This window comes from Sardina pilchardus, chromosome 13 (assembly GCF_963854185.1).
Source record: "Sardina pilchardus chromosome 13, fSarPil1.1, whole genome shotgun sequence".
NCBI classification, from domain to species: domain Eukaryota; kingdom Metazoa; phylum Chordata; class Actinopteri; order Clupeiformes; family Clupeidae; genus Sardina; species Sardina pilchardus.
In genome coordinates this window covers 21,331,374-21,345,447 of record NC_085006.1, presented here as the reverse complement: position 1 = coordinate 21,345,447, position 14,074 = coordinate 21,331,374, and the positions used below count along the sequence as shown (strand labels likewise).

The following is a 14,074-nucleotide window of genomic DNA, read 5'->3' as shown; positions in this document are numbered from 1 at the left end:
TTTATGTAGGTATAGACCTATTTCATTGCAATCTACTACATTCTTCATCACATTTACAGCTGTCCCCCAGGTAGCCTATCAACAGATTAAATCATTTTCTAGTAAAATAACACTTCTTTCCAGGTATACTTTGCTTGTATAAAGCAGGCCCTACTGTACTTGTTTTGATTTGGTTGGACCGTGTGCTGAATACACAGGCTTGGGCTTTTTGTGTGTATATTTGAAAAGCTTTACCAACATTAGACCAAATGACCTGTGGAAACAGGATACATGTGGTTGTGGGTCAATGACAATACAAATATACATGGCAATGGCAATGTGGACTAAAACAGGTCAGGTACACATGCAAAATGCATAATTTGCAAATGTCTTGCCAAGTGGCTGCTCTCTGGTATGCAGTTACAATAGTGTCCATCTTATCCCACTGTTTTTGAATTATGTACAAAAAGTCTTTATAAACAGGCAGTTTGCACTCAAAGTTACTGCTGGAATTCTGGCTATGCAAATCAGGCTCGCCCACTGATAATGAGGAGGGCTTGATGACTTCCTGACAAAGCCTTGGCACAGCAGTCACACAGACAAGACGCAAGCACTGCATTTCCTGTTTGTGGCTGTGCCACTTCCTGTTTTCTTAACAGGCACATCTTCACCACTCGCAGTGTAAGCTTGTATACAGAGAAGGAAACACGCACACACAAACTATAAATAATAAAGACTGAAGCTCTCTTGCCTGAAGCTAGTCTGTTTCCACCAGAGGCCATGTACAGTAAGCCAGCTCTCTTGAAATGACACAATAGAAGACATATGCACGAACCCCCTCCCCCCCATCTCTAAAGCCATCAACCGTTGATAATTTTCTTGATAATTTACGCTCTCTGAGCCTTCCGAAACGAACCTTTTCATGATTAAATTATAACAGAGAAATGAGAATTAAGTGCTGCCACTACCAGCTCCTTTTCTGAAATAACTATTTTATTATTCATGAATATTTTGCATGAGTATTAATAATACATTTGCAATGACAGACAAAAACAAATAGACAAAACAAGGACATCCAATGAAATGCCTCTGATTTACATCCGGGGGTTGCAAATGTGTGTGTTTGTGAGCTCAATTTCTCGGTCCTGTTTTGAGGTGTGTGTGAGTGGCTGTTTGTCTCCGTGTTCTGTAGCTCTGCTGAATTTACAACATCTTTGTTCAGCCTGTTCAAACCTTTTGTCTAACCGATCAAGAAAATACCAGTTGTTGGTTTCTTTCTTTGAGAAATAGGCTAAAAGTCCTCCGGCGATTTGACAAGAGCGTTGACTTTTTTGTGAGAACGTGCGAGTTCCCCTCTAACCGCTGCTGAGTGCTTGAGAGTTGCCCTGGGACGTCTGCAGTTGAGGGGCCGGGCTGAAATCCAAGGGCCGGCGGTTCTCCGTGTATCCGTAGAGCTTCCTGAGACCCACACGCGCGGCCTCTTCCTCGGCAGCTAGCAGCGTCTCCCCAGGACCCTCCGCCAGGAGTCTCTTATCACTTATCACACAGAGACAGACAGATGCAGTCAGCCACAAATGTCACACACACAGATACATACATACATACATACATACATACACACACAACAACAACAACAACAACAAACATATGTTAATAATCGCTCAATCAATATTGAGAGATTATTACAATATGATATAAATAATAATATTCATTCTAATAAAATATAATAAATACATTGTTTGCAAAAATGCAAATAATAACCAATAATAATGCTGATGATGACTAATGATATTTATGTGTAATGTGTAAACAATAAGGGTAGTGAAAATGGTGGTAAGAGTAATCTTAGTTGTCTGGACATACCAGTAGAGGCCCACAAAGAAGAGTGGCAGGACAGTGCTGGCCCCAGCTGAGCGAAGGAGACGAGGTTCGGGAAGAGGCAGCCCTCGGCGGGTGCATTCTTCCACCAGCAGGCCCATGGGGTTCACCACTGACCACAGGTCAAACAGATCCTTACCAATCAGCTGCGTGCTCAAGAAATCCTGCAGACAGAAATGGAGAGGGGACACAAGGTGGGGGTAGAAATATAGAGTAAACGGAGAACCAGGGACAAACACAATTCAATTCAATTGACTAATTTGGTATTACAATATTTTGTCTGCATCTACAAGATCACACAAATCTTTAACAGCAATGGAAGCCTAAGAAGTGATCTCTAAAAGCCAGCATCTCAAGGGACAGACAGGGTCTTGAGCAGGTTTGTGAATTCTGACAGGCAGTGTCCGGTTCTCACCCTGAGGAAGAGTCCGACTCTCTGTGGCCCACTGCTCTCCTCCAGCACAGCCACCACCGCGCAGAACGTTCCGTACAGAACATCGTCTGGCACCGGGAACTCTGCGCTCATCGTCAGGTCGTCCACACCCAGGTTCCGAGCCACGTGGCACACCACCTCGGGCGACATCAGGTGGTCCACCACAGCGGCCGCTCCCTCGGCGGGCAGGCTGGGGAAGCTGGCGCGGCACCAGTCCGACAGGAAGTCTCGGGTGAGGGCAAGGCCTCTGGCGCGGAGCTCCGCGTTGTCCTTCAGGGCCAGCGCGGCCGTCTCAGACTCCACGCCCAGGGCGCCACGTCGCTCCTGCTCCGCCCGTACGTAGCACGGGTTCACGAAGGCCGCCTTCAGCCTCTCCATCTGGAAGTTCTCCTGCAAACGGGTGCCGAACGCCTCCACCTCTGCGTGGAAATCCCAGTTTGGCTTCTCTGAGCTGGGGAGAGATGAAGGTGGAGATAATAAGCATGTGAGTAACATCATGGCCAGGTGTGTGTGTGAACTCCACAGAACCAGGTGTAGTGTTTCACTGGAGCGTACGTTTTTTATAATCCTTGAAGATGCAATCCTCAGACAGTGCAGTTTTGCAATACCCGTAATTTCCTGACTATTAGCCGCAGCTTATACATTGATTTCGCTAAATTTCTTCCGCTGAGGTTAATACAGGGGGGGCAGTTAGTATGGTTTTGTTTCTTTTAATTTGCATAAAACACTGTCCTGTGGCTTATACACAATGCGGCTTATATATGCGGGAAATTACTGTAGGCTGTTGATATTTGAGCTCTATACACCCCTTCATTCCATGCTAATGGAGCCGATAGTCTCCGTATTACTTGTTTATAACCGTTTTTCTGCAGTAGAAGCCATACAATTTATTTCTCATGTACAGAGTCAGGACTGTGTAAGATCACAGAATGACAAAAACACAACCAAGGGTGCCACTAGTATGCATCCAAGGGGGGGATTACAATTGTATCTAATGACCAAATCAGTCTTGGTCTGCATCCTTTTACAAATCTTGCGAGTATGTCCTATGAAGAAAATAGTCAGGGTTTAGCGGATTACTGGCACTATAACACGGAATCAAATGAAGGAATGAGGGCACCATGGATGATAGGAAACAGGACTTATCTCAACGTTACGTATGTAACTAGTTCCCACTTCCCATGCAAAGGTAGCGTTAGCAAATAAAATAGTCAACGTAGGTTAGATGGATAGATGTTTCGTGCACGCAGACCAATAACATATACATGCACTTATCTACAAGACACTAGGGGTCAGCCACCGTTGCACTTGATGTTGTCTAACGTTGGCTAAGGGCATGCTAGCTGGACGGTGAACTAACCGTGGCTTCGGTGGCGGGGGTCCCTCGAGCTTAAGTTTGGCTTCCATAATACGTGTGTAAGCCTTCATCCAACGCTTCTTTTGTCGGGTCTGTGTGACAAGAACGGAGCGGCAGACATGCTGATAATGAAGCCCGAGCGTTAGCACGCCACGGGATCCAAGGAGTCCTGACGCCATGACAGCTGTGGAAAGAGGTGTGCATCGCTGATAACCTTCCCCTGATCACCCCCCTATTTAGTTCCGGGCTGCTTAAAAACGGAACCAACACGAGACAAAGTTGCAAAATAAGACTAAAACAAATACTTAACCACTGTTGTAGTTAATTTAATCGATTTGTGTTTGTGATATAATATTATTGACCGCAAAAAAAATACATATTGAACATTGTATTGACGTTGTATGAAGATGAAAGAAATTACACAAATTGATATTGATGATCAGATGGTCTCATAAATTAATGCTGGGGAAACTGATTATAAATGAATTTAAATGTTTGATTGCAGAATTCAACAGAAATACACGTGTTGCATAATGTTGCATAACGAGGATGTTGTACAATGCTATACTTTTAAATATGCATTCACAATATAAGTCCTATTATTTTATAATACACCAACAGCTTGCTTCCATGTGCGGAAAGTGGTCATCCTAGAAATAATAAATACAACCAGATCTCTCAGAGAGCTGAGAGGAAGTATATACAAGTCACTCAAGCTTGCGTCATTTTGTGCTAACAGCAGGATGGTCTTAAAAACATACAAAACCGAGGAACACAGGAAAAAAACAACTGAAGTCATATAAAAATAATAATACATTTACAAGTTCCATATGTATAACAAAATAAAACGAGAAAAGAATCAAAAATGAATACAAGTATCCCTTTAACCAAAAACACACTGTTCCCCTACCAAGGCTTTCCAGCTATAGCCTATGAGAGAGAGAGAGAGAGAGAGAGAGAGAGAGAGACAGAGAGAGAGAGAGAGACAGAGAGAGAGACAGAGAGAGAGACAGAGAGAGAGACAGAGAGAGCGCAGTATTTGGCAAACAGTTTTTGACACACAGAACACAGGCAATGGCTTAGCTTCCTCCTCCAGCTCTACGCTCCCTCGACAGGGACAGGGTCTGTGGCCAAAAGGGGACGGCTTTGGAGTGAAGGGGCACTAACGACGGAACCACACCCAGGTGTTGATGAGCCAGAACGCTACGGTGATGGAGTACATGATCTTCTCGCGCTTCACCCGCTCCTTGTTCTCATCCTCCAGCAGTTGTAGCCTGCGATTCAGCTTGATGATCTGCAGAGGGCAGCACTGAGCTGTTAGGAAAATCACCCATACAACCCTAATTCCCCCTGGGAACTAACAATGACATATTGTGTGGTCTGGTCTTACTAGGATATAACTATGGAAAAGACCGCAATCTCATAATCAAGCCATGCTGGCATTCGTCTATTTCTTTCGGTGGTAATCCTTTAGGTGCAAATGTGTTCACCACCATCACCCATCAATCAAAACATGTAATTTGGTTGTTTTCTATAACAACCAATACAATCAGTGAACAATTTCTATATCAAAACAGGTCATTTGGTTGTTTTGTATTTAAAAAATAAATAAATAAATAAATAAATATCTATATCCATAGAGCTATTTTAATCCTGGTCTGAGGTAAGGTATGTACCTGTCGCCGGAGCGTTGTTGCATCAACTACAGCCATGTCATCGGGTCCTCCTTCCAATGTTGTGTCCATTGTGGTGAGAGCACACCTAATAGAAACACCACCACCACACACACACACACACACACACACACACACACACACACACACACACGTTTAAACATGGTCACATTCAGTAATAATACATTACCAACAAGCGCACACTGCAGGCACTCCTAAAGATCGAATAACAGGCAGAGTTGTAAAATTCCAGGTTCAGAAAGTGAAAGTCCTATCATGTATTTGTTCCACATGTGCACATAAAACAGACAATTCCACTAATTAGCTGATCTACCTGGCTGAGGAGTTGTGCTGTAATGGGGTCTTTGCATGAAAGGCTCTCAATGTATCTTCATCTCCGACACTGAACATCTTCTTTGCCCAATAATATACATTTTAACTTGCATAAATCCTTCTTTATCGTGACGTGTTGATTTACTAGTTGCAACAGCCAACCGGGTCTGTGTAGACACTAATTACATTAACAACACAGCGGCAGATTGAAATACACTTGGCTCCATCGGAAAACAAAGTGGCCAAATTGAGAGCCTTTCGTACGAAGAGCCCATAACAATCTGCAGAGCTAGTGAAGGGTTGGAACAAATATGTGGTCGGAGTTTTACTTTCTGAAGCCAGACTTTTGCACCTCTGATAACAGGGCGAGAGTATTGAAATAAGAACTTATTATTTTTATATTCCTAAACAGTATTTGTTTTGATGTGTCCTTACGTTTTCCGTTCTTCCACATAATGAAATTACACAAAAAGAGCATGAATGTTTTTACTTCATTGTGTTTCTGTATCGTCCCTGACTATATCTGTGTGTGACTATGTGTGTACAGATGAGGGGGAATATCATGGATTTGCAGTGTTGCTCTGTTCTGCATGAGTGCATCCCCCTGCATCAGTAGCTATCTGGTCTGGGTTGCCAGGGTGACACTAACCAGGTTCTGATTCAGTGTGGTCCACGCACAGTGGGATCACCAACACCATCCCCATGGCAACCTGGAAGGATACTTAAAGCCTAACTATTCCCTTTTCTAGTTAGACCAGCTGTTGGATCTTTATGCAAAGTCATACTGTCTCTCCCTTAATGCACATCATTGTAAATAAAACTCCTACCACTGCCTGACTGGAACTTCATTCATCTGTGGTATCAGAAATGACCATCAAAGGCCACAAAACACACATGGTGTCTAGTATTATTACCCCTAGCCTAGTGAATGGAAAGGGGGGGGCAGTACCAGGGGAACAGACTAAGAGCGAGACAGGGTGGTGTAGAGAGAGAACAGGGTGGTTTAGAAAGAGAGGGTGGTGGAGACAGAGACAGGATGGTGTAGAGAGAGACAAGGTGGTGTAGAGAGAGACAGGGTGGTTAAGAGAGAGAACAGGGTGGTGTAGAGAGACAAGGTGATGTAGAGAGAGAGAGAGAGAGGGTGGTGTAGAGAGAGACAGGATGGTGTAGAGAGACAAGGTGATGTAGAGAGAGAGAGAGGGTGGTGGAGACAGAGACAGGATGGTGTAGAGAGAGACAAGGTGGTGTAGAGAGAGACAGGGTGGTTAAGAGAGAGAACAGGGTGGTGTAGAGAGACAACGTGATGTAGAGAGAGAGAGGGTGGTGTAGGAGAGATACAGGGTGGTGTAGAGAGAGACGGGATGGGGAGAGAGACAACGTGATGTAGAGAGAGAGAGGGTGGTGTAGGAGAGAGAGGGTGGTGTAGGAGAGATACAGGGTGGTGTAGAGAGAGACAGGATGGGGAGAGAGACAATGTGATGTAGAGAGAGAGAGGGTGGTGTAGAGAGAGACAGGATGGGGTAGAGAGACCAGGTGGTATAGAGAGGGAGTGGGGACAGAGGAGTTACCTGGAGTCAGGGCCAGGATTTGAAGAGGAAGAGGAAGAGCCTCCTCTCAGCACAGGTTTGCTGGAGAGCGAGGAGGAGAGGGACAACAGTGAAATCAGGCATCACATACACACACACAAAAAACACACAACACACAGAGGAAACACACTTAAAATTAACCCTGCACTCACTGAACTCCGTACTAGGCCTACAATGTGTAAAAATGAACAAATTATCATGTGCTTAAAAAAAACAGCATTTAGCACATTTTATGTTATTATATTGAGATAAGTCACACATAACAAATGTACTGTACCCTTGTCAATTTCAGATGATTTTCGACCAAATTTGTGTGGAGGTATATGAAGTAAGAACCACATGATCTGTTAGGTCTTCAATAGTGGTCTCAACTGGGCCCATATTCACACAGAATCTTAAGGCTAAGAGTAGCGCCAAACCTGTTGTTTTAGGAGAAACATCTACAAATAATGGGTTTGTTAGCCTTACCTTTAAGACTCCTGACTCACTAAGGCCAACTCACAAATGACCATAAAATGGTTGTTTCTATTATGCCGCAAATTGCAATGTTTTGTAATTCTCATGCAGAATCACAGATCTCTATCATTGGAGAAATGTATCTTGTAAGCCAGGACACAATAAGGCCACAGAGGACCTTAGCAAACGTGTCATCATACAGAGTCATTATGGAAACACTGTGAAGAGATAATCTAATCTGTCAATAAGTTGCCAATTCCTTTAGTATATCATTTGTGGTCTTTGATCTTTATCTTTTTTTTCATCTTTTGAGGTAGGGCATTTAGCGCCTGCCTGCCCACCAGTACAAACCTGCCATTCATCAACCAATCGCCGAAATCATTGCAAGTAAGCTTGTGCCTGAGAACTGACGTTAGCCATGTAGCATCAGAACTTTTCCCTTAGTTGTAGGATTGTTTTTTTTCCCCCTTTTACTAAAAGTTGGTCTTTGTGAATAGGCTGTGAGAGGAAACTTTTAGTGAAACACTTCTAGTCCGACTTTGTCCGGAGTACTCTTAGTAGTAAGATGTGATTCTTTGTGAATATGACCCCTGAATTTTGTGCCAAAAATATCTACATCACTTTAGTCACTATAGACACGGTTTCAACCAAGCAGTAAAAAAGCTCTGAGTAGCAGCAGTGGGGGAAGGAGGGTTAAAACAAAAGGCAGAGAGGTAAGAAAAAAATGGGCAACCATAAAAGATAGACTCAAGCCAAGCCATGGTTCGGGAACAGCAGCGTGTCAGGCATGAATGATGATGATGATGATGATAATGACATAGGTTACAAGTAAACAAATAAACAAATCACCAAATAAAGTCTGAAAATGGCAACAAACAAACAAACACACAAAGTCCCACAAGAGAGGGTCAAGCACCTGTGGACTGACACCATATCGTGTCAAAGAAAAATGGAACACTGACACATGGATGCCAACGTCTGACTGTGAACGAGCACAAACTCAAAACCTCGACCTACCACATACACACGTACACATGTTCAACGCAGCCTTGATGTCTCAAACAAAATGTTCACACACAGACACACACACAATAAACCAAACCAAAACCGAAAACAATAATCACAATGACGACACCAACAAAACAAAACCATAACCAAAATGACCAAAGAGTGACCAAAATGTAGCTTGTAGATGGGTAGGACTGCGCAGGGCAGAAGGGTGACTGAGGTGTGTATTTTCTTTGGCTGGTGGTGGGTGTTGACAGGGGCGTGGTGGGGGGGGGGTCACCTGCTGTGGTTCTCGTCCAGGACCTCCAGGACGTGCTGGTAGGCCCGGCGCGTGCTGGTCTGCAGGAAGGAGAGCAGGCCGCCAGGGGAGCTCAGCCACTCGCCCCCCTCCTCCTCCGCGGGGACCCCCAGGGGTACCACAGCTCGCACAGGGGCCGGTGCAGACGTGGTCACGCTGCACATGAGCGTGTGTACACACACACACACACACACACACACGCACGCACGCACACAGGAGGTGCGCACATCCGACGTCCCGCGCACAAGCACCGAAGAGAGGGCAGGGAGTGAGCAAAAAGGGGGGAGGGCAGGGAGAAAGAGAGAGAAAGAGAGAGAGAAAGAGAGAGAGAGAGAGAGCAAAGGGGGAGAGAACACGTGAGAACAATGGCAAGAAGCAAGAAGCGCAGAAATTAGCCTATGGCAGTCAGGAGAGATTCAGCAAATAAAAAAAGAAAAGCAGGGGTACGGCAGTATGAAGGGGGTAAGAACTGATAGACGGAGTGTGAGAGAAAGACATATTTAGGCAGATGGAGAGAAATAAAGAAATGAAAAAGGAGAGGCATTCTATCACACTGCAGATGGAGACAGCAGTTGAGAAACTGACAGGGCAACCTCTCTCTCTCTAACACACACACGCACGCACGCACGCACGCACGCACACATGCACGATTCTACTGGCCATGAGCTTCACAACAGGGAAGAGCTCCATGCTTCATTAAGCATATCAAGGACTCACTGCAAACAATTTAACAGCGTGTCCAATGCCTCTTATTAACATTGACGTGATGCCGACAGCTCCTATGGGTGATTTAATAGCACCCATTTGATCATTCTTAGCATCCTGAAGTGATACATTCTGACACTGACGTAAATGCCAGGGAATCAGAACCTTCACAATAAAAGTGTACAGGTTGTGGTCCAGCTGTTTACCATATCTGTGGAGTGCTCGCTAGAGAAAATAAGTCTAAGATCACACAAGAACAAACAAAAACTCTCACAACAACCACAATCGATGGAACACGGCCCTGTGCCAACAACACAACAGTATAATAAAAGTAAAACATGAAAAACAAAACAAAACAAAACAAAAAAGACGAAGCAAAATAGGCCCAGAAGCAACAGCCCTCAAGCACCAATAGCCAGCATGCCATGCTACTGCAACAGAGATGCTCCACCATCACACACAACACATCCATCAGCACACTTTCACTCTGAACATGCCCATGACTTCTGTCAACAAAAACAACAACAACAACAACAACGACAACAACGACAACAACGAGGACCTGGTGAGACGGAGTGATTGTTAAAGGATAGAAGGATGTTCAGTTTGGCCTTGAGGGTGGGGTGAGCTGGGGTGGAGGGGAAGGGAGGGGAAGCCTGCAGTGCACGGCGTCTTATGTAATCACTGTAAAAGCACAGGCTTGGCTGAAGGGCCTGAAGAGGAGCATGTGAGTCGCTAATGTTACATCACGGGGGGAGAGCGGAGAGAAGGGACGACGCAGGACTCTGTGACAGGGAGAGGACAGAGGGGGGTGGGGTGGGGCGAGGCTCGCATCCAGATAGGAGTGCATTGCTGGTGCAGCACGGAGGAGCTGGAGAGGTTGTAGTACCTTTCCACGACCAGCAGGGGACAGCACTCTTAATGCTTACACTACTATCATGAATTTGTCGAAGAACAACCAGAGGTGGAAAAGTCCAGCTTCAGATAGTAAAAATCTAACCATGTATTGGTTCTACCGGTGCACTTAACACAGGGGATCTCACTAATTAGCTGCTCTAACTGGCTGAAGAGTTGTGCTAATTTTACAATCAGCTTGTTGAAGTGAATGGTTGGTACAGATATGTGGTAGGCCTTTTACTTTTACTTTCTGAAGCTAGACGTTTCCACCTCTGAGAACTGCATAGCAATTTACCTGGTTAATGGGGAATAGGGATAATAATATAATCTCTATTGGGTGCCAGCGACATCAAAGAGGAGGACGACAGTCAAAACATGTTGTGTTCATTCACATGGTAACATTATCGTTGTAGTATTCAGTGCAGATGTTGCCATTCATATCAGCAACAGAGAGCAACACTCAAAGGTGTTGTTTTTGTTGTTATTGTCAAAGTTAAGTTAGAGACTTATGTGGATAGGCCTTGTGAGTTTGTTAGGACAACAAGGGAAGAGGATACTGTGATCTGTAAAGTTCAACTAGCAGGCCTACAGGCAGGCAGGCTACAGTCACAGGACAGTCACAGTACAAGCAGCAGGGAAGCAACACGCAGGCCTGATGTCATGCAGCAACTGAACCCTCATACTTCTGCCTAGACGCATGCGCACACACGCACGTATGGATGCACACACACACAAAGAGCATGTAAGGATGACTGACAGAGTAGAATACATGAGAGAGGGGCCTGGTGATTCCATTTTGAAACCCCATCTCGTGGTCGTGTGTGTATGTGTGTGTGTGTGTGTGTGTGTGTGTACGTCCCGTAAGTAACTTACATGGAGTCATTGTGGGGTAGCTGGCCATTTTGGCGCGTGGCAGTGTTCTCGCTGGCAGAGCGCTCTCTGCGTAGACGACCATGTGACCGCACCTGAGGGCAACACACAGGACCATTTCCGCACGGCGGTCAGAACCGGCAACAATCCCACTGTGCTACATTTAGCCCTTCTTTGGGGCCAGAATTAAAACAGTACTAAGCAACAACTTGCCACTTTTTAGCCAAATTGTTGAGCGCTCAAAAGGACAGTGAAGAGTGGATTAAGATGTAAAAAATTACACTGTAAAAATTTAAGAAAAGCCCTGCAGCGACATCGCCAATAATGGGGCCAAAAGTTTGCAGTTACGATCATGTTGGGAAGCTTTTATCACTGCCAGCTAGATACGTTAGCAAGGTATTTGCATTTTTCAGATGCAAACAGAAGTAGCTCACTGGACCAAAAGTCTATAAAGCCGTCGTAATGTTTAGGCTACTGGTGGAGAAAGGCTTAAAATGGAAGATTCTAGTAGTTCCTCGCCCTTAGATAGACCCAAGAAAACAATCACCCAAACATCAGTGTCTTGGGTCACAAATGTACAAGTCAGCGCAGGGTCCGATTCAAAACCACAGACAATCTTATGGAATTCTGAAATAGGCGTGGATTCAGAGTAAGCCATAAAGGTCCTCTTGAACGTCCGTCCCCTTACCTCTTCAGTGGGCTGGCTGGGTGCACTGGACCGTTCCATCTCGAGGAAGTCCAGGGGCCGTTCACTGAGGGTGAGGACCCTCGGAGGCGTCTTCAGGGCCACCCCCTCCAGTGGAGTGGACTGGATAAGGTCCAGGTCTCGAGGTCTGGGGAACTGGGAATCGTCGCCATCGCCTGAGTGTCACAGAGAGTGGGGGGGGAAACACAGCACGTTCAACTTAACTTTAACGCACCTCTGTTGTGGCACTAAAAAAGTGTTGGACACTATCTCTCTCCATTGAGCAATGAGGACAATATGCAACCTCATTTGCCACAGATGCATTATGGTCATATGAACCACAGAAATGCAGTTTCACATTAATGGACTTTCATCTAAGCCTACTATTCTAACCGTTTTGGCTTCACTTTAAATGACTTACAGACGCCCGCTAATCCCTTCACATTAGAACGTTCCCTTAACACCCTTAACTATCATGGCAGCCTCCTTACACACCACTCACCTGCCACCACGATCCTCTCGGGCACATGCATCATGACGCTGTGGGGTGCGTCGAAAAAACCCTTCTCCTGGTCGTCGGTGGAGTAGGGGGCCACTTTGAGCATCTCAGGGACCCGCATTCGCTGGCTGATGCCCTCCGTGTATTCTAGATCGTAGTGAATGCGATTGATCTCGGCCATCTCGGCGGTGGGCGAGGGGAATGCGGCGCCGTTCATCTCGCTGGAGGAATGGGAGAGAGCCATAGCGCGGTATTTCAAATCCTATTGGATGGTAATAAAAGGAAGAATAACAAAGGTCGCATTAGTTGAGTGCAAGTGCAAGGCTGTTCACTTTAACGTGTTCACCAACTAGAACAGTCCTAACATACGATAACTACGCATTAACAGTTAGTTAAATGAACGTTAGTTACGTTAACGTCACTTGATAGATATTTAAGGACAGGAAACACCACCTGACTATAATTCAATAGCCTAGGTAGAAGTAGGCTACTGAAGTCGATGAATGTGTTATTCAACTCGTAAACAATGACCACAAATGGGTCTAGAAAGCATTTCCCGTCATCCAAAAATTAATCAATATGAAGAAAATCTATAACCGAAACAGTTCCACTGCTGTAGATCAGTGAAGCAGTCCATGCTAACATTAGCATCCAGCTAACTGTCCTATCTAACCTTAATTTCGTTAGCTTGCTAGTCATCCACCAGAGTAGACTTATAGCAGGGAGCGTGCTACCTATCTTTTACTGTCTATGGTGCTAATCTGTCAGTTGAACAGCATCTCATCGGTGACGATTATGTAACATGAATATATGAGGAAAACATAGCTGTTGTAGACTGACAGTTTTGGCACATACAGTGACAGTTCATGTTAGCAAACCAGCTAACGTTATCTTGCTTGTTCAACTGATCAATTTCCGAAAGACAGCCACCCATTTCTAACGTCATGGAACATAAGCAAAACAGCCTTACCCTTCAAAGTGTCAACCGCAATACCGAATGGATCACAGATGGATACGAGATTGAAGGTAGTAGTTCAAAAGACAAACTACATCACAGACAAACAGCCGTCCCCCCCGGACAATACAAACCGTCCGTTGAGACGCGCGACAGCCAAAATCCCCCCACAAGACAGAACAGCAGCAGCAGCAGCAGCACCAGACACAGCCGCAGCAGAACAGATGACGTAGTACCAAACAGGAAGTATGATAACTTTTGTTTTCGTTCCTTCTTCGTGGTCCATATTGCCATCTAGCGGAAACATTAACAATATTTTTAGCAGCATTGTACAATTTGAATTATGAATTATGAGAGTCGTCATTAAAAGTATAACTCATTTGAGGCAGGCCCACATCCAAACCAAGCAAGCATTTGATTATTGTAGAATACCTTATTGTAGAATGGCCTACCCTACCCTAC

The 14,074-nt window shown here is 45.0% G+C and overlaps 2 protein-coding genes across 6 annotated transcripts; both read right to left on the bottom strand.

Moving 5' to 3' along the window:
• Window positions 1–951: 951 nt before the first annotated feature.
• On the bottom strand, window positions 952–3,855 carry mrpl44 (mitochondrial ribosomal protein L44). Its single transcript, XM_062552118.1, has 4 exons — window positions 3,651–3,855; window positions 2,273–2,741; window positions 1,843–2,021; window positions 952–1,515 (listed from the first exon to the last, which is right to left on the bottom strand). Exons 1-4 carry the CDS (start codon window positions 3,824–3,826, stop codon window positions 1,335–1,337), a joined length of 1,005 nt encoding a protein of 334 aa, XP_062408102.1. The 5' UTR covers window positions 3,827–3,855; the 3' UTR covers window positions 952–1,334.
• A 102-nt stretch (window positions 3,856–3,957) lies between these two features.
• On the bottom strand, window positions 3,958–13,839 carry mffa (mitochondrial fission factor a). 5 transcript variants are annotated; one of them, XM_062552120.1, is made up of 8 exons: window positions 13,747–13,839; window positions 12,661–12,919; window positions 12,162–12,334; window positions 11,477–11,568; window positions 8,984–9,157; window positions 7,222–7,281; window positions 5,324–5,408; window positions 3,958–4,941 (listed from the first exon to the last, which is right to left on the bottom strand). In XM_062552120.1, the coding sequence occupies exons 2-8, from the start codon at window positions 12,899–12,901 to the stop codon at window positions 4,810–4,812; spliced, it is 957 nt and encodes a 318-aa protein (XP_062408104.1). In that variant the 5' UTR covers window positions 12,902–12,919; window positions 13,747–13,839; the 3' UTR covers window positions 3,958–4,809. The 5 variants fall into 5 exon arrangements, with proteins under 5 accessions (XP_062408104.1, XP_062408103.1, XP_062408105.1 ...); XM_062552119.1 differs by having other exon boundaries at window positions 13,628–13,820; XM_062552121.1 differs by lacking the exon at window positions 7,222–7,281 and having other exon boundaries at window positions 13,628–13,801.
• Between the last annotated feature and the right edge of the window lie 235 nt (window positions 13,840–14,074).

Coding starts and splice junctions, on each gene's coding strand:
- mrpl44 (XM_062552118.1), bottom strand. CDS start 3,826: ATGGCGTCAGGACTCCTTGGATCCCGTGGCGTGCTAACGCTCGGGCTT. Junction 2,022..2,272: donor GAGTCGGACTCTTCCTCAGG/GTGAGAACCGGA, acceptor TTCTGTCTGCAG/GATTTCTTGAGCACGCAGCT. Junction 1,516..1,842: donor TTCTTTGTGGGCCTCTACTG/GTATGTCCAGAC, acceptor CTGTGTGATAAG/TGATAAGAGACTCCTGGCGG.
- mffa (XM_062552120.1), bottom strand. CDS start 12,901: ATGGCTCTCTCCCATTCCTCCAGCGAGATGAACGGCGCCGCATTCCCC. Junction 12,335..12,660: donor CGAGAGGATCGTGGTGGCAG/GTGAGTGGTGTG, acceptor TGTGACACTCAG/GCGATGGCGACGATTCCCAG. Junction 4,942..5,323: donor CAACAACGCTCCGGCGACAG/GTACATACCTTA, acceptor TGCCCTCTGCAG/ATCATCAAGCTGAATCGCAG.